Source organism: Elgaria multicarinata, chromosome 16, assembly GCF_023053635.1.
Source record: "Elgaria multicarinata webbii isolate HBS135686 ecotype San Diego chromosome 16, rElgMul1.1.pri, whole genome shotgun sequence".
Taxonomy (NCBI): Eukaryota; Metazoa; Chordata; class Lepidosauria; order Squamata; family Anguidae; genus Elgaria; species Elgaria multicarinata.
Genome location: NC_086186.1, coordinates 9,735,703 through 9,755,687, shown reverse-complemented (window position 1 = coordinate 9,755,687; position 19,985 = coordinate 9,735,703). Strand labels below are relative to the sequence as shown.

The window sequence follows — 19,985 nt, the reverse complement described above, 5'->3', positions numbered from 1 at the left end:
CGGACCCCGGCCGCTTCAGTCCCGCAACATAGCACGTCAGGCAGAGAGGGCGCCCAGACTCTTATCTGCTCGGCCTCGCCTCCTGAGGTCTGCGAGCCTCTGTCAATATTGATAAAAGCTCCACGCAACCCGTCGCCAACCTGCAAGGACAGTTTGCACGCCACTGGCACAGAGCATCAGCGTTTGCCAGCCTGACCTTCCCCTTCCTCCCCACCCCCCACCCCACCGAGCCTTGCATGAAGCCTATAAAAGCCCTCTCCACCCTCTCGTCTCAGCAAAGAGGCGTTAGCAGCGGAAAGGCTGCTAGAAAACAGTGACAGGCCAAGCAAGGCATGATCCGGGGTAGACCCACCATCAGCTCTCCTGATATTTAAAACACACATACACAAAACACACACACATGGAAACTCCTAAGGCTAGGAGCAATAAGAGCTTGAAGCTAAAATAGGCTTATAATAATAATAATAATAATAATAATAATAATAATAATAATAATAATAATAATAATAATAATAATATACAATTCTACACTGCCTCATAGCTGAAGCTCTCTGGGCAGTTTACATGAGATTAAAACAATTAAAAACAGCATATAAAATTTAAAACCATAAACATTTGAAACCATAAAAACATACTGTATACACAAAAACATATATCGGAAATCAACTATAAACAACTACAAGCTGTCAGGCGGACCTAGAAACAGATCTGGGATCAGAGAAAAGTCTTGACCTGCTGCCGAAAAGACAGCAATGTTGGCGCCAGGAGGGCCTGGTCAGGGAGATCATTCCGTAATTTTTTTTGGGGGGGGGGGTCACCACAGAGAAGGCCCTCTCCCTCATTGCTTGAAGGATTCTGCCCCCGCTTTTGGCCCCGCCCACCAGGGGAATGGGGTTGGCGGAGCTTCTCCAAATTGGAATTTGGCCCTTGGGCTGAAAAAGGTTCCCCGCCCCTGTCCTGAGGCGATGTACAAGGCAAGATTGTTAAGACAAAACAGACGCAGACACAGCCCCCTTCTTCCAAAATCAGCTTGGGATGGGGATGATGGAATCACACCCGCCGCCCCAAGTCTAAACGTGGATCAAGGAAGGGGATTTAGCCCATCCAGCTCTCGGCTTGTGAGAGCTGATGGAGAAAAGGCGGCTTTGTCTCCGTCAGAATCACCGCCCTTTTCCGCAGGGAAACACTCCCACCACCGCCACCACTATTCAATGCAAATATTCCACTCCAGCTTTAATACAGCCCTGAACACAGAGATGGGGATGATCAGGGGTCTGGAAACAAAGCCCTATGAGGGGAGGCTGAAAGGACGGGACACGTTTAGCCTGGAGAAGAGGAGACTGAGGGGAGACATGAGAGCACTCTTCAAATACTTGAGAGGTTGTCACACAGAGGAGGGCCAGGATCTCTTCTTAATTATCCCAGAGTGACGCAGAATAATGGGCTCAAGTTACAGGAAACCAGATTCCAGCTGGACATCAAGAAAAACTTCCTGTTAGAGCAGTACAACCAACTGTCAGGGATGCTTTAAGGTGGATTCCTGCATTGCGCAGGGGGTTGGACTCGATGGCCTTATAGGCCCCTTCCAACTCTACAATTCTAGTCCTGGCTTCAATCTTTTAACTCTAGGGTCGAAGGTGGGACCTTTCCTGCATGCAAAGCTCACATACTCTGCTACTGAATGCTTATAACTACTCGGAAGGAGCCCTGCCCTTAACACCACCCCTCGAGCCTCGGACTGGCTACAGCGGCCCCGTAACAAAGAAGGCAAGATGGGAAAAGTCCAGGGAGGTTTTTATTTGTAAGAAATCAATAAAGGATTCGGCGTTGACCTTGGGCGTAGCAGTGCAAAGATCAGCCTGTGTGAAGCATGAACATGAACATTTTGTACCAGGAGTGCATGTTTGTGCCGGACCGGTTTTTGGGGCAGTTGGGGTTATTTTTTTTTGGGGGGGGGGGGGGACAAACAAACACATGAGTGGTTTTATTTCTACGACAGGCCACTGACCCAGCCTGACAGCTGCCCATGGGCAGGGATCAAAGGAAGAGGGGCAGCCTTGGATTCCCCACCCCACCCCGGTAATTCAAGCCTGGATAGTGGAGGTCGCTTTCCCAATTCCTGCGCAACAAGCTGTTAATCTTCAATCGCGAGGGGTTTGGGAAAGTTTGTTCCATTTCTCAGCAAAAGCATTCCCAGGCCTCCTGACCGACCACCCCACCCCCTTGCACCCAGGGCCCCAAATCAACGTGCCAAAAAAGCCAGGCGGAATCAGCGGCGAGACCCAAGAAAACCTCTCCCGTGGAGTTTTCTGTTTGCTCTCTGCTCTTTGATGATGCCCACGTTCCTACGCATCAGTCGGCAGGGCAGAGCAAAGGCTAATGGCAGAAGGGGAGCCGACGAAAACCTCTCCCCGGGGTGCTTGTAAAAGAGCTGCGTTCTAACCCTGCGCGAAAGCCCAGGTGCAAAGGCCACCCCAAAGAAACCGCTCTGAATATTTACGGCTGCTCCCTTGGACTTTCTACAGCACCACCCTCGCCTCCCTGCGAGGGAAAAGGCTCCGCAGCTGACAGCCTCTTCTTTTTTACATTGGTGAGCATTACTCAATGGAACGGTTTTGCTGGCCAGCTCTACTCCATGATCAGGCCCCTTTTGCCTGCCTGGGAACCAGGAGTCATGCACACCCCACCCGCCATCTTTCCTTGTGGGAGTGGGCATGCCTGCAAGAGTCTCACCACAAAGCAGGGGTGCGCAATCTTTGGCTGCTCCCATGTGCCCCCCATCCCTGAAGCTGGCAAGACTCAGTCTCATTCTTGACTCGGCTGATCAGCCCAACCAATAAGCCCAATACTCTGGCTTCCCCGTTCCCTACAGCCCAACCAATAAGCCCAATACTCTGGCTTCCCCGTTCCCTACAGCCCAACCAATAAGCCCAATACTCTGGCTTCCCCGTTCCCTACAGCCCAACCAATAAGCCCAATACTCTGGCTTCCCCGTTCCCTACAGCCCAACCAATAAGCCCAATACTCTGGCTTCCCTGTTCCCTACAGCCCAACCAATAAGCCCAATACTCTGGCTTCCCCGTTCCCTACAGCCCAACCAATAAGCCCAATACTCTGGCTTCAGCTCTACCCTGGCTTCCGAAATCACTGCATTCCCACAGCTAGTAGAGGCGTAGAAACAGCAGTCTCAGTGGCAATTGCTGGGGGATGAGAAAGGTTTTTACCTACAGAGAGAGAGAGAGAGAGAGATTGATTGCTAGATCTCAGCAGGCAGGGAGAAGAGATATGCAAGGGTGGATGGGAGAAAGAGAAAGAAATGTGTGCCCCCTGCTCCCCCCCCCCTCAGTTGACATCAGATCTGGCCCTCAGGGGTCAAAAAGCTTGTGTACCAGCCAAAAAGTAATGCAGAAGCTTAGACTATAGCTCTGGCAGTAACAAGGAAAAACACGCAGCAGAACAAGAGAGAGAGAGAGGGCTGGTGCATCTCCTGTGTGACCCATCAGCTGCCTAATGAGGAACAGAACTTTAGCGGATGCTCACAGTGCTGCCCCCTGCCTGCCGCCACACATCTTTGTATCCTTCGCCTCTCGTTATCTAGAGGCTCTGAAGACCCGCCAGCATTTTTTTCCGTAGCCTGCACCTCCCTCTTCAGGCAGGAACAAGCATTGGAATTGCACAGCAGGGACTACAAGGCATCCCTTCTCCAAACTCAACATGCCTGAATTCAGTCGCAAGAGGTCCCCGGCGTCGCTGAGTCAGAGCAGCTGGTCAGGATTAGATCCAACCATGTGGGCTTCGCTACTGCGTCCGCTCTTGCCGTCTGTCTGCTGGCCCAAAACAGCCCAGGAGGAGGAGGAGGAGGAAAGGCTGTCTCTACCTGGAGATCAGCTCTGTTCCAGCAGGCCCTGCTGCAACAGGATCGCCTTGACTTTCTCCACGATGGTTGGCACCTCTGCCATGGCACCGAGACCTGCACAGCCAGAACACATGCAGGTCAGGGCCAACTCATCCACAAAGAAAGGTCGGTCTCTCTGCCCGTCACTGACCACTGCTTCTCCCCTTTGACCATTCCATCCGTATGCCAGCTCCAAGTAGACTTCTGGATGGTTCTCTTAAAATTCACGTGGCCCAAAGCCCCACATTCAATTTGAACCCATTGTGCACGTTGAACACTACCAGGCACGGGCTTAATCAGAACTGGGAGTGGCTAGCTCACTAGAGTGAGGAAGCATCCCTATTCAGGCCTTTATGCACAATATTAATCATCTCTTGGGAGAGAGTTGCACCTTCATTGCATTGACTGGATCACTCCCCCCCCCCCTTTTTTGCACTCTGCGTAGGCATCTTTCACACTGCTTTGCCCCTGACCCTCAGTTTCTAAGGGCGTTTCTCCACCACTTTTTCTTCTCTCTGTACTCTGTGGAACTGCTATACATCTAACAAAATGAGCTCTCTAGCCCTCAAAAGCTTATGCTTAGTCTTTAAGGGGTCACGCAACTCTTTTCCCTGAAAATTCAGGCACCTCTACCATCCGACTGGAAATCTGCTGGCTCTTTGACTGGAAGCACCTTTCTAATAAATAAATCAACAGTTTAATCAATGAATCAAATTGATTTGTTGACTAAGGCTGGAATTCCATAGATATTTATCTGGGTGTAACTTCCATTGAACTCAACGGGGCTCTCTGCTGAGCAGAAATGAATACGGTTGCACTGTCAATGTTGCAAACTTTCAGATAAAAACAATACCAAAAAAAAAAACCCACTAAAGAAGCAGAGTGGTAAAGCAGCAGTTTCTGCAGCCGAAACTCTCCCCACGGCCTGAGTTTGATCCCAGCGGAAGCTGGTTCTCAGGCAGCCGGCTCGGGTCCACTCAGCCTTCCATCCTCCCGAGGTCGGTAAAATGAGTACCCAGCTAGCTGGGGGAAAGGTAATCATGGCCGGGGAAGGCAACGGCAAACCACCCCGCTATAAGGCCTGCCAAGAAAACGTCAGCAAAAGCTGGTGTCCCTCCAAGAGTCAGTAATGACTCAATGCTTGCACGAGAGGTTCCTTTCCTTTTTCCTAAAGAATTTGCAGGTATTTTGAAGATGAGATGGGAGAGCACAGCCACGACTTTGAAATGCCGCATGTGCAGCAGTCTGCAGGCAGGGTGCTGCGCTTTCCACCATCCTATAATTGCTTCTAGAGGCGAGGCAGGAAAGAGGGACCAACCTTCGTCGCCACAAATGAGTTTCTTCACGATGCAAGGAATCTCCGTGTAGCCAAAGCCTTTGAGCCGCTGCACCTGCTCACTGGTGATGGGGTGCTCCCACATAGCTGTGTTCATGGCAGGGCAGAAGAGCAGTGGTTTGCTCAGATCCCAGGCACGGGTGACGCACGTCTAAAAAGGAAGGCAAACGCCCCTACCACATGGGTCAACAGCATAGTCACCTAAACTGCAAATAGCTGAAGACGTGGAAGCGTGAAAGACCACCAGCCACACTGCAACCACTGGGCAGCACCAAACGGGGTCATTCCGCAAACTGAAATAGCGCTAGCTGAGCTCTGTGAAATCTTTCCGTTGTGCAAGCGGCTGCTGTGATATGCATGCATGAACCTGCAGTTGTATGTGTGTACTGATGTTATCACTCTGTGTTTCACGGTAAGTAGATCTAGACTGACAGCAGTATGAGAAACAGGCCATATTTGCATATGTGAGGTGATTGGCTGAGTGAGCAGGGGGTGTGAAACGGTGGTGCTATATATAAACAGGGAGGTGGTGCTTGTGTAATTTCGATAGGGAAGAGGTTAGAACAAGATAGGGCATGGGGAGAGTGACTGATAGAGTCAAGATAGGGTTGGTAAAGAGGTAGAATGCGAAGACATACATTGCGAATAGGGTTTGTGTTTATAGGACTAAAGTGGGAATTAAGTGTGGCTGTGTGTGAGAGGATAGGTATATCTAGAGAGAGAGAAAAAAAATCTTTTAAAGTTACTTATTTACAGTTCAAAAATCCCATGCCTACAGCTTGTGGCTACAAAAGGGTAAACGTAACAGAAAGAATAATGCTGGTCTTTAAGGTGGCTCACAATAAATAGCTAAAAACAAATTGTAATACTTAACAATTTTAAAAAATGAAAATAGCAGGGCAAGTTCTAGCACCCAAAAGCAACAAATAAGTACTCAATGGAGTTAGCACCATTCAAGTGCCGCTGAAAACTTGGGTCAATAAAAGAAAAAAACACATTAAAGCTAACAATGCTGGCAGCCTGTTGAATGCAGCTGGGAAGGCAGGTTCCAGGGTTCGGGTACACCACTGAAAAGGCCACGTCCTGGTAGCCACACCTCCAAAGGTGGGAGAACTTAAGCCGATGAGCCTAAAAAGGGGCAGGTCCATGTGGGAGAAGACTGATTAGGGTTTAAACAGATAACCATTGTGCTGCTATTCACACCTGACAGAGTTGTGCTCTGTGAAATGCACTGTTGTGAAACAACAAGAACAAAGGACAAGAGTGGGCCTGCAGGTCCACAAATGTGATGCAAAGAATTTTGCTTCTTACGAAAGACCAAACAAACTGCAGGAGTTTCCCAGTTTAGTATGGGAGAACGTAAAGCTGAAGGATGAACAGAAGGAGACAGCGGTTCAGCAAATAAAGCTTTGCAAGGGCATGGTGGAAAGGCAAACACCAACTGTCGTGTTTCTCAGAAACCTCCCGCCTTCTTAGGAGACAATAACGAGGCCTGCTAAGTAATCCACAAAGCTTAATTTAAGCAATAAACATCTCTTCCCACCTGAAGAGAGTCTAATCTCTTGGAACCTTTCCCCTAGGCAAAACTACGCAAACTAAGTGAGACAATTGTCCTACCAAGCAGAATGGAAAGCCTTTTCCCAAAACGCGTTAACTTCAGAAAGGGTAGCTCTGAGGCAGCTTCTGATGCGATGCAAACCGGGCGGACTTTCTCTCGCCTTCTTATTGCTCCGCCCGTTTTAGCCTGTGGCGCACCCTAGGATCAGCTAGCCTGCTGGTGCTCTCTCCTTCAGAAGAATGTTGGCTTCCCACTGACTGTGTATGATTGGCCCTTGACGAGATAAGCTCTGGAGAGAGTTCACCACCAGCTGGTGAAGAACCCATGAGGGCTTTCTCCCCCACTGGTACAGGCTGGCCTATGTCTGGCGCCAACTCCTCTACTTCAGAGACTGATTCTGATTGACTACCTGAAACACCTTCTTCCAAAACAGGGGGAGCAGGGCTAGACACAACACCAGCGGTGCTTCCACTTGCACACAACATTGGATGAAGCTGGCAGCAACTCACCAGTAAATTGTCACAGAGGCCGTTAGCCATTTTGGCCAGGGTGTTTGCATCCAGAGGAGCCACCAGCATGAGATCGGCCCAGCGCCTCAGGTCAATGTGCAGCACAGGATCCGTGCGCCGTTTCCACATCTGTGGATGAGAAATCCCTCAGTTTAGTGACATCATCTGATGTGGTCAAAACTACGGTACATGCGTACGACAGGCACTGAGCCAAAAGCTCGCCTCCTCAATCCAGATATACCTGAAATCTGTCTGAAGGATCGTCTCCTCCCATATACACCTGCCCAGACCCTAAGATCAACTTCAACAGTTCTCCTCCAGGAGCCCGTGCCAAAGGAAGTGAGGTGGGCAGCTACTAAGAAGAGGGCCTTTTCTGCTCTGGCACCCCAACTGCAGAATGAACTTCCCAGAGAGGTTCCCCTGGCGCCTACATGGTGTTCATTTTGGCACCAGGTGAAGACTTTTGTATTCTTCCAGCATGGAAGTTTTACAGTTTTGATGTTGTAATTTATTTAAAATGTTTGTACTGCTGCTAGCTTGTTTGGTTATTTTCATATTCTAGTTTTAAACTTTTAAACTTCCATATTGTATTTTTTTCACCTGCATTTTATTGTCTGGTATTTTATAGCTTCAGTTGTGGTGAACCTCCAAGAGAGTTACGGCTATTGGGTGGTATAGTGATATAACAAGCAAACAAACAGAAGTTGCATGAAATGATCAAGTCCCAGAGGAACCTTCCATCCGAAACTACAACTCAGGAAAATGCAGAATGGAAACAAAGTTCAGCCTGTGTTGATCACCCTGTGCTCTGAAAAAGTGACACAGACCAAAAGAACAGTTTGAATAACACAAAGTGTGGTATGAAGGACAGTCTGCCGCCAGACCCAAAGTCAACTCAATTCCAAAGTTTGAATGTTGCAACCCCAGAAAATGACACAATGGAGCCAGTTACCCACACTAGAGGCCTTCAAGAGGCAGCTGGACAACCAACTGTCAGGTATGCTTTAGGGTGGATTCCTGCATTGAGCAGGGGGTTGGACTTGATGGCCTTGTAGGCCCCTTCCGACTCTACTATTCTATGATTCTATGAGACTCATTTACCAGAATGATGGTTTTAAAAGGAGGTTGGATCAATTCCTGGAGAAGAAGGCTATCCATGGCTACCTCCAGTATCAGAGGCACTAAGCCTATAGACACCAGTTGCTTGGTGGGTGGGAGGGTGCTGTTGCACTCATGTTCTGCTTGTGAGTCTCTGGTCAACAGCTGGTTGGCCACTGTGTGAACAGAGTGCTGGACTAGATGGACCCTTGATCCAGCAGGGTTCTTCTGACACCCTTGCAGAGTTGGGGTGCAAAAAAGATTCTCTTGAGCTGTAATTGAAGTCAGTCACAAGGCTCCGGAAAACACTGACCTGCCATTCATTGGCATCACTGTAGAGGGATACAGGAATCTCAGCAGGGTTGTAGAAGTGCTTTGCATTCTCCGTGGTCACCACCCGCACTTCCACCTAAAAAGAGAAAAGCAGGGATGGAAGAAGACGTTTAAGAGTTGGATTCTTTAGCTACCGTCCTACGCACCATTTCCAGAGGGTTACATCAGAAGAGCCCTGCTGGATCAGACCAAGGGCCCATCTAGTCCAGCACTCTGTTCACACAGTGGCCAACAGAGTTAATTAGTCCATTAGAGCAAACACACACACAGTCTAAGAAACATGGAATCTTGCAGAACCTTAAAGATTAAGAGATTTTTGGAGTTTAAGCTTTTATGGACTGGAGCCCACTTTACAGATGGATGAAACATTAGCCTTAGTTGGCGGATAATGAGGCTGAGAATGTTCCCCATGTCACTGAATGCTTCCTGGCAGGTAACAAATTAAGCAGCAAATATTAGCAGAATAGGAAGCTGCCTCCTGTTGAGTCAGAACTATGGTCCGTTGAGCTCAGTATCGTCTTATTAGGTTAGTTTTTGCCCAGTGCAGGTGATCTCGAGTTGCACAAAGCATACAGAGACAAAGCAAGCAACCATTTCTCTTCGTAAATCCAAGAACCGGAACTGGTGCATGTGGAGGAAGCCTGGGTCCACCCGACCAACCAAGCCCTATGCGCACCGGAGTTGAGCCAAACTTCTGAAGAATAAAGCCAAACACACTTTAAGGACCAAAGCAAGTTTATTTACACAAAAGCTACCACATAAGGCCTTGGTCGGGCAGTAAAAGCTGGGGGAAAGGGAAGAGAATAGGGAAGGAGGGAGGGAGGGAAAGTTAGCAGCAAGCAATTACCCCCATAAAACCATCAATCTTATCCAAGCCCAGCCACAGTGGCGGCCATCTTTCTCACAAAGTATCCAGACACTTGAAACATTAAAAAAAAAAAAACTAACTCCAGGCAGCATAGAATCATAGAACAGCAGAGTTGGAAGGAGCCTACAAGGCCATCGAGTCCAACCCCCTGCTCAGTGCAGGAATCCACCCTAAAGCATCCCCGACAGATGCTTGTCCAGCTGCCTCTTGAGTGCCTCTAGTGTGGGAGAGACCACAACCTCCCTAGGTCACTGGTTCCATTGTCAGACTGCTCTAACAGTCAGGAAGTTTTTCCTGATGTCCAGCCGGAATCTGGCTTCCTTTAACTTGAGCCCGTTATTTTGTGTCCTGCACTCTGGGAGGATCGAGAAGAGATCCTGGCCCTCCTCTGCGTGACAACCTTTTAAGTATTTGATGAGTGCTATCATGTCTCCCCTCAATCTTCTCTTCTCCAGGCTAAACAGGCCCAGTTCTTTCAGTCTCTCTTCATAGGGCTTTATTTCCAGACCCCTGATCATCCTGACTGCCCCCCTCTGAACACGCTCCAGCTTCTCTGTGTCCTTCTTGAATTGTGGAGCCCAGAACTGGACGCAATACTCTAGATGAGGCCTAACCAGGGCCAAATAGAGAGGAACCAGTACCTCACGTGATTTGAAAGCTATACTTCTATTAATGCAGCCCAAAATAGCATTTGCCTTTCTTGCAGCCGTATCGCACTGTTGGCTCATATTCAGCTTGCGATCTACAACAATTCCAAGATCCTTCTCGTTTGTAGTATTACTGAGCCAAGTATCCCCCATCTTGTAACTGTGCATTTGGTTTCTATTTCCTAAATGTAGAACTTGGCATTTATCCTTATTAAATTTCATTCTGTTGTTTTCAGCCCAGCACTCCAGCCTATCAAGATCACTTTGAAGTTTGTTTCTGTCTTCCAGGGTATTAGCTATCCCACCCAATTTTGTGTCATCTGCAAATTTCATAAGTGTTCCCTGCACCTCCTCATCCAAATCATTAATAAAAATGTTGAAGAGCACTGGGCCCAGGACTGAGCCCTGCGGCACCCCACTCGTTGCCTCTCCCCAGTTTGAGAAGGTTCCATTGATAAGTACTCTTTGAGTCCAATTCTGTAGCCAACTGTGAATCCACCTAATAGTTGTTCCATCTAGCCCACTTTTAGCTAGTCTGTTAATCAGAATATCATGGGGCACTTTGTCAAAAGCTTTGCTGAAGTCAAGATATATGACATCCACAGCATTCCCACAGTCCACAGGGGAGGTTATCCTATCAAAAAATGAGATCAAATTAGTCTGACAGGTTTTGTTCCTGACAAATCCATGTTGGCTTCTAGTAATCACTGCATTGAGTTCAAGGTGTTTACAGATTGACTTCTTTATAATCTGCTCCAGAATTTTCCCAGGGATGGATGTCAGACTGACTGGTCTGTAGTTCCCAGGTTCCTCCTTTTTGCCCTTTTTGAAGATAGGGACAACGTTAGCCCTCCTCCAGTCGTCTGGCACCTCACCCGTCTTCCAGCATTTTGCAAAGATAATAGACAAAGGTTCTGAGAGTTCTTCCGCTAGCTCCTTCATTACTCTAGGATGCAGTTCATCGGGCCCTGGAGATTTGAACTCATTCAAGGAAATTAGGTGTTCTTTGACCATTTGTTTATCAATCTCAAACTGCAATCCTGCCCCCTCAACTTCTGCTTCACTTTTTCCGGGGGGGGGGGTCATAAACCCGCTTTTGGGAGAAGACTGAGCCAAAGTAGGAATTGAGCACTTCAGCCTTTTCTTTGTCATCTGTTATCAATTTGCCATCCTCATCCCTCTGCCCGGACCAGATCTTCCCCTTGAGATACGTGTAGCCCACTGAAAGACAACAGAGGTTCTTCACGACTGGCCTTTTAATCCCTTTTCCAGTCAGCAGGCCCCATGACCCATTTCCACCAACCGATGCCCTTCCTGGGTTCCTGGCATCCCCCTCCCAACAGGAGCGATACCTGTCCCTTCTAAACATTCTTTCCCACAGCTGAAGCAAATCAGTTTCCCAATTAGCTCCGATAATGGGGATGTGGTGGGAGTTGGAAGTGGCAGGCAGAGAACAGCCTTGACAAAACCTCCTAACTCACTCACTCCCACAGAAGCCCAGGCCTGTGAAACGAAACAGTTAGAACATAATAACACAAACAGGAACTTAAGAGCAAGACTGAAGCCATCTTAGAGGACCAAGGTCCTTCACAGTTCAAATCTGTCTGAGTAACAACTACTCACTCCAGGTATCTTCAAGAGCTCAGATACAAGAAGAGGTAACTTTAAGGCAGCCACACTTCCAGTCACACCCACAAGGATGTGGGCATTCTTCCATGTGGCGGTGGCAGGGAGTTGTTGCTCAGAATGTGCTATGGGATTCATAGCAGCCTTAGGAAGCAATAATATTCTGCCTGCAAGCAAAAGGAAAACGAGATATGATGAAACCATACTGGGTGAGATTTATAAGCTGCCTCTGATACTGGAGGGAGCACATAGCCATCAGGCCTAGTAGCTATGGTTAGCCTTCTCTTCCATGAAATTGTCTAAACCCCTTTCAACGCCATCCAAATTGGCGGCCATCACTGCTTCTTGGGGTGAATTCCATGGAATTTCATGAATTCCATGGTTTAGCTATGTGCTGTGTGAAGAAGTCCTTCCTATTATCTCTCCTGAATCTCCCCGCAATCATCACATAATGGCATACTGATCTGATTTACTATAGAATGGTCTTCCCCAACTTCGTACCCAGGAGCTGAGTCCAACACATCAGGAGAGCACCAGGTTGGGGAAGGCTGCTATAGAAAATGCCAATTCCGAGCCAAACTCAGGATAAACCAATCTCTGAAATATCTCATGTATGTTTCAACAGGCAGAGGAGAGGGTTACCCACTTTATCGAAATATAGGTTTGACCCCAGCCTAATCTGCAGTGGTAATATTAGTGTAACTCAAACCACCACAGGTTTACTCAGAAGTAAGTCTCACTGATTTCGATAAGACTTGCTCTGTGGTAAGTGTGCATAAGATCACAGCCTCAGGCACTAATTCAAACCACCCCAGAGGTCTGCCCACAACGAACAGCCCGTTTGCAGCTGTAGGCTGAAATCCGAAACACACAGACACAGTGGGACTTACTTCCAAGTAAACATGCACCAGATTGCATATGTAGATGTAACATATGTAAGCAAACAGAAGCAGGTCAATTTCCAAAAGGTGCAATCCCCAAAGATCTCCCCACTCCTGCAAGGGGTGTTGGGGGCAGGGGGAGCTGACACTTCAACCCCATCACTCTTTCTTTATTGATAGAGGATGTTCTTCAGTGGCCACACATGTGATGATTTTATATTGAAGATGGATAGATATAGAGTCATGAAATCTGGGGCAGGAAGGGTGACCATGTGTCCTCTTTTATAGAGCACAGCCTTCCATTTTAAGGGCTACCAGAGGAAAGCCCTCTCTTTGGAGGACCGTCCTGTTCAGTGCAGGTTTGAAGATAAAGAACCGTCGCCCATCCACACTGAGCAACTGGACTGCAGTCTGAACAGGGAGGCACACAGGTCACAGCCTTCCACACTATGATGAGCTGTACTGCATATCTACTTAAATTATAATAATTTCTAAATTTGCATCAATACATAGAAATGAACACAAGTAGCTTTCATGCCAATCACTGCCCTCTCTTTAAAACGTGGCCACCCTGGACAGGAACAATGTAGGGTGACCCTATAAAAAAGAGGACAGGGCTCCTGTATCTTTAACAGTTGCATAGAAAAAGGAATTTCAGCAGGTGTCATTTGTATATACGGAGAACCTGGTGAAATCCCCTCTTCATCACAACAGTTAAAGCTGCAGGAGCTATACTAGAGCGACCAGATACAAAAGAGGGCAAGGCTCCTGCAGCTTTAACTGTTGTGATGAAGAGGGAATTTCACCAGATGCTGCATGCCTGCAATTGACACCTGCTGAAATCCCCTTTTCAATACAACTGTTAAAGACACAGGAGCCCTGTCCTCCTTTTCATAGGGTCACCCTACTTCATCACAACAGTTAAAGCTGCAGGAGCTATACTAGAGTGACCAGATACAAAAGAGGACAGAGCACCTGCAGCTTTAACTGTTGTGATGAAGAGGGAATTTCACCAGGTGCTGCATGCCTGCAATTGACACCTGCTGAAATCCCCTTTTCAATACAACTGTTAAAGACACAGGAGCCCTGTCCTCCTTTTCATAGGGTCACCCTAAATGATGACCGGAGAGGCTCAGGCTCAAACCCTTGTGCAGCCACAAAGTTGGGCTTTGGGCCAGTTACTCTCTCACTGGCCTACCTCACAGGGTTGTTTTGGTAACTAAAACGGGTTAGAGAGGAGAACGGAGGATGCTGACCGAGGCCCCTTGGAGAAAAAGGCGAGACAGACAAGGAAATACAGGCAAAAACAAACAGCAGCAGCAGCAGCAGCAGCCGGCTTCCCCACCTGAACGCGCCCTTCCCCTCGCGCTCCTTCAGCGGGCACCATTAAGAGACGGACCTTCCGGTTCCTCTCCGGCCAAAGAAATCCTGGGGAACCATAAATGTAGAGGCTAGACTGTCAGGAGGGACTCCATTTCCGTTTATAGGCACGGAGTGACCATAGATGTAATGGGTAGACAGACACACAGGGCTTGATTTCCGGTTCCTTTTCCAAGTTTAATAGCTAGCCTAATTACCCATAGATGTAATTCCTAGATTGGCGCGTAAGGTTCCACGTTCTTTTTCTGTCCCCTGGTGGAGGCGATGAGTGCTGGTCACAGAAATCAGTGGAGAAATCCAGCATTATTGGGTAGCTGCGGCTGGCCAGCAGGTCTATTAAGGTGATCATATGGAAAGAAGGACAGGGCTCCTGTATCTTTAACAGTTGCATAGAAAAGGGAATTTCAGCAGGTGTCATTTGTATATATGGAGAACCTGGTGAAATTCCCTCTTCATCACAACAGTTAAAGCTGCAGGAGCTATATTAGAGTGACCAGATTTTAAAGAGGGCAGGGCTCCTGCAGCTTTAACTGTTGTGATGGAGAGGAAATTTCACCAGGTTCTCCATATATACAAATGACACCTGCTGAAATTATTTTCTATGCAACTGTTAAAGATACAGGAGCCCTGTCCTCCTTTTCATATGGTCACCCTAGGTTTATACATACACACACACACCATAAAAGGTAGCAGCAAAGAGAAAAAGGTCTTTCAAAGTTGGGTTTTATTTTTGTGTGAACAACTTGTGTTATTTTGTTTGTACAACGTTTTCAAAATCGCCCTGCCAATTCCAGGTCAGATGCACATGCACTGTATTATCTTCATTTGGCAGGTTGAGGGTGGCATCCTAGACACACTTCAGTCCCACTGAACTCAATGGATCTTCGTTCTGAGTAGACATGTATAGTTTTGCTCTGAGGTAGGGCAGCCCTGCAGTGTAGTTAAGATTAGAGGTGGGGCTGAGGGTGATTTGGATATCCAGACCCAAATCCTCCCCATACAAAACACACGCCAGGCTGTAGCAAAGGTTATTCTGCAACTGAGTAAGAGGTGCCCTAGAAAAATCTGCCTGGGGGGTGAGGTAGGACATTGGGCAGTACACTTTCAGTTCAGAAGTAATTTTTTGGCCTGCTTCGGGTGGCCTGATCGGTGCTAAAATGAAATTCTTGGACTTCGATACACACACAAAATAGTCAAAGTGCTGCAATTTGAAATTTGACATTAAATTTAGTTTGCCCCATCCCTGTGGCAGGGATGGGGGGAACGTGTAAAATCATAGAGCTGTAAAGGGCCAGTGAGGCCATTGAGTCTGATCCCCTACAGGAATACAGTTTAAAGCATCCCTGACAGATGGCTGCCCAGTCTTTGCTTGAATACTCCCAGTGACAGCAAGCCCGCCACCTCCGTTTCCTAAGAGTTATTTGCTGGATATCCACTGAGCTAGAGAACATTTTCTATCAACATCTGTATTATACGGAGTCTTATTGGAAAGCGTTATTATAACTTTTTTGCCAGCAAAATGCTGAGCAAAACATTTGCTGTAAAATTGGTATATTGAAAGTTGTTAGTGTTAATGTTAGGGCACTATCTTAGTTTTATTACGAGTTTAAACATGTCAACAAGAAGCTTAGGGGTATATTAGTACATCGATTACTTATTAATAACATATTGATTGTAATATTCTAATATTGATCCTATTAGCATTATTGGAATACATTTGTGTATGTTTGCCGTAGAAAAATAGTTGACTCTTTTTTTTTTTTTTTTTACCCTTGACGTCTATATATACATGTGCCATATATTGGACAGACTGATCTACAACCACACAAAAGGAAGATTTAACTTCTACAATATGATTAATTCTACACACATCCTTCCACACACAACAAAATATCTACACACACACACACACACACACACACACACACACTACATCAGCATTCTCCAACCTCCAGTTGCCTTGGACTTCAACTCCCATCAGCCCCAGCCAGCATAGCTGACGCTGGGACTTGTAGTCCAAAACACCAGGTTGGCAAAGGCTGGTTTACATACCCAATCAGCATAGGTGTCATGTCTAACCCTACTGCCCCTGTTTTGGGAGAAGGTGTTTCAGGTAATCAATCAGAATCAGATTCAGAACTAGAAGACGCTGTGCCGAACACCAGCCAGCCTGTACCAGTGGGGGAGGAAGCTCTCACGGGTGATACCCCAGCTGGAAGTCAGCCCTCTCCAGAGCTTATCTCCTCAAGGCCAAATCCTACACACTCGGTGGGAAGTGAGCCTTCTTCTGGAGGTGAGCACCCCGACAAGCTAATTGATGCTAGGGTCCACCGGAAGCTCAAATGCACAGGGCAGAAGGAAGGTGTAAGAAAGTTGGTTCGATTACGCCAGAACCTGCCTCCGCACCAGGCGCTCTGAAGTTACGGGCGTTTGGGAAGTGGCTTCCTATTCTTCTTGAACAGACAACTGTCTTGCTTAGTTTGCATAGTTTTGCCTAAGGGGACGTTTCCAAGAGGTTAGACTCTATTCAGGTAGAAGAGACATTTATTACTTAATAAAAGCTTTGTAGATTACTTAGCAAGCCTCATCTCGAAAGTACGAGCATTCTGAGAAACACGACAATATGAGATTGTCTCCCTCTCTGGCCTGGTTCAGACAACACGCTAAACCATGCTGCTTAACCACAAAATGGTTAATGGAATGCATGCATTCCGTTAAGCATTTTGTGGTTAAGCAGCATGGTTTAGCGTGTTGTCTGAACCAGGCGTATATGTCTTCTTCTCCTTCTTGCCTGTCTCTCTCACACCTGCTTGACTGTTTCTCTCTCGGATCACCTTCACATCCACCTGTGAGTCTCTCTCTCTCGTTCCTTTGTCGCCACCTTCTCACCTGTCTCCCCTTCTCTCTTGCCATTTCCTTTTGAGGATCCTTCCCTCCCGATGCGTCCGCCTGCAGGCACACTTCCGATGAGGCTCTGCCATCGCAAAACACAACCGCCAAAAAGCCTTTGGTATAATTTGTTTTATTCATTAGTCTCCAGGTTGACACTGTTTCATCAGGGACAGACATGGAATGACTGAATAAATCACAAGTGGTCCCAATATTTAAAAATCCCCTCCCTTCCTCCCCACCCCATTTTAATATAACATTTCTTTTAAAAACTCTGTCGTGAATTAAGATACATTGACATAATTATTTATGGCACCACAGCTATCCTGGGGGTTTGTGGAAAAGAAATGCGGAACAGCATCACCAGCACCCTTCTCTTCTCAACCAGGCTGGAACTCCACAAAGGGTGGATGTCTTGCACAGACCCTCTGCGGTGCCCAAAACAACAGAAGCCCACATGAAATCAGGGCACATTTGCAGCAACCGTCGACCTTCCCTTCTTAGATAGGAAATTATTATTCTTACAACACGAATTCCAAGCTCGTGTCAGGCTGGGCTCACATGATCCAGGCATTTCCGGCGTATGAAAGCGACCTACACGTCTTAAGAAGTTGCCAGCCCCAAGCGGTGGTCCATGAGCAGCAACGGTCCCCAAAGCCGGCTGCTCTCGCCTCCTCTCTTCCAAGCTGGGATTGCAAAACTATTTCCACGCACGGTGGCCCCTGGGAAAGCCCCGCCCGTGGCATTTACCAGCATCTTCAGCTTGGAGAGAACCACTCACGCACATGCGCTGCAGCGTTGGCTGGATTCGACTTGTGGCGTGGCTGCAAACCAAGACGTTTGCAATGGCACCTGGATCTTCACCTTGGCAATCAATTTGCCAGAAGAGAAGAGAGACTCACCACCACTACCACCACCATGTGCAAGTAGGTATCCAGGCAAAGGAAGCTAGAGCCCAGTTAAGGGGGGAAATGCAAGGAGCAGCTAAAAATAACAGCAATGGCACAGAGGACTAGTAACATGATAATGATGGGCTTTGCTGTGTGAGCTTTGTGGCTACAGGCAGTAGTGCAGCTGGGGTTGGACCTTGGGGTCAAAGTCCGAAGCCCCCACACAGCCTGTGGGGAGGGGGGGTGCAAATGACCACCCAAAGAATGGCAGGCGATGCAGGCCGCAGAAGCAAACTCCGTTTTATTCCTCTAGTCACGCTGGGGCTATGATTGAAGTGAGTTTCAAATGCCAAACGGCACATGCTCAGAGTCTTATTGTTTTCAATCGGGGGTTGGCAAACAGCTTGGTGGTTGTTCTAATGTATCGGGAATGTAGAAGCAGCTGTAAAGGAAAGCAGGGGCGGTTCTGGGGTGAAGAGGAATGTTAGTGGTGTGTTAACATGGCCGTCCAAAGGAGGCCTCCCAAAGATGAGGGACACCGATTCTGAGAAGATCAGAGTGTTAACAGGAAGAGAAGGAACCACAAAACCAGAGGCAGATAAAGGGGTGCTGGGAGCTGATTTGGAAAGAGGCAGTGGAGGCTAGTGGCACCGACACCAGTGCGGCGGTGAATCCGTTCTGGATTTCAATCAGAATTCTAATAGTGCCACCCAAGGTACGGAGCACCCCCCTCCCCTGTGAAGCACCTTGGCTTAGCCCGAAAAGGCATTTCAACCTTTTAGAACAGGGCAGAAAACTGCACCAAGCCAAGGAAGAGGGGGCAGGGCATTCCGGGGAATTCCTGGATGATGGATTGGGACCGCAAGCAGGCTGGATTGGACCCCCGGGCCTGAGATTCTGCACACACACAAACACACACTTCGGAGCCATTCCACACACACACACACCCTTCCCTGCAAAACAGGGAACCGCCGCGGATCTGCTGCGGATCATTAGGACCATGGCTTTTCAACTCTTTAAATGCGAACAGGGGACTTAAAATGATGAGGTTATGGGACAAACCACCTAGAGCAGCCTTCCTCAACCTGGGGTGCTCCAGATGTGTTGGACTGCACCTCCCAGCTGGCTGGGGCATTCTGGGAGTTGTAGTCCAACACATCTGGAGCACCCCAGGTTGAGGAAGGCTGACCTAGAGGGATGAGAGTAATGGGATATCCCTGGCTGAAGCTCTGGATTCTCTAGTTCTGGATGTCTTGCACTGAGCATGGGGTTGGGCTAAAGGGTCCTTCCAACTCTATGATTCTAGGTAGGGGTGGGTTTGGGGGGAGGGAGACATAAGTAACGTGATGACTTTTGCTGTGAACACTACAATTCTAACAGGGCTGCTACGCACTAATACAGCCTGCCTATCGATCCATCGGAAGAGGAAACGGATTTGTATTTATAATGCCAAGCGCTAAAGTAAGCCTTAGCCTTCGACGTGAGCGGAACAGCATGGAATGAAAGGGGGAGGGGGTGACCCTCTTTGGGGGGGGGGGGGTGGAGAGGAAGAGAAAGATTCAAGTGCTAATAAACCAGCAAGGCCCTCCCGAGGAGGAATAACAAAGCTGACCAATTTCTTGCCATCATCACGGACTGTATGACCAAGTGAAATTCCCAGCCTGATCATTTAGCTCTTTTGCTATAGGGCTAATTTCTTCCCCTGCCTTTTGGCATCCTTTCCCCACCACCACCACCACCACCACCCACCCCTGGCCCGCCATTTCTCTCCCCCCGCCCCCCCCCCCCCGCCCCCGGCTGATGTAGCTCTAAACATCACCTATCACCACAATAAAATTTAAGATCATCACCACTGTACACTGTTTCACAAAAGGGAAAGAATTGAACACACACGTACAGTTATGACGGCACAACACGCTTGTCCTGCAGGCTGATGCACAGCTTCTTCGAGTGGGAGGCGGGGAAGGGGGAGAGTTGGAGGAGGGAGGAAGAGAGCGAACAAATGATGTCCAAGGACATTTGTCCTGGAACGGAGTCAAGGGGAGAAGGAAGTATCCAACACGCCTCCCCCATCA

General features: G+C 48.0%; 1 protein-coding gene across 1 annotated transcript; it reads right to left on the bottom strand.

Annotated features, from left to right (window-relative positions):
- Positions 1–1,138: 1,138 nt before the first annotated feature.
- On the bottom strand, positions 1,139–14,122 carry PPCDC (phosphopantothenoylcysteine decarboxylase). Its single transcript, XM_063142185.1, has 6 exons — positions 14,097–14,122; positions 11,868–12,037; positions 8,710–8,805; positions 7,299–7,427; positions 5,214–5,382; positions 1,139–3,970 (listed from the first exon to the last, which is right to left on the bottom strand). The coding sequence occupies exons 2-6, from the start codon at positions 12,006–12,008 to the stop codon at positions 3,885–3,887; spliced, it is 621 nt and encodes a 206-aa protein (XP_062998255.1). The 5' UTR covers positions 12,009–12,037; positions 14,097–14,122; the 3' UTR covers positions 1,139–3,884.
- Between the last annotated feature and the right edge of the window lie 5,863 nt (positions 14,123–19,985).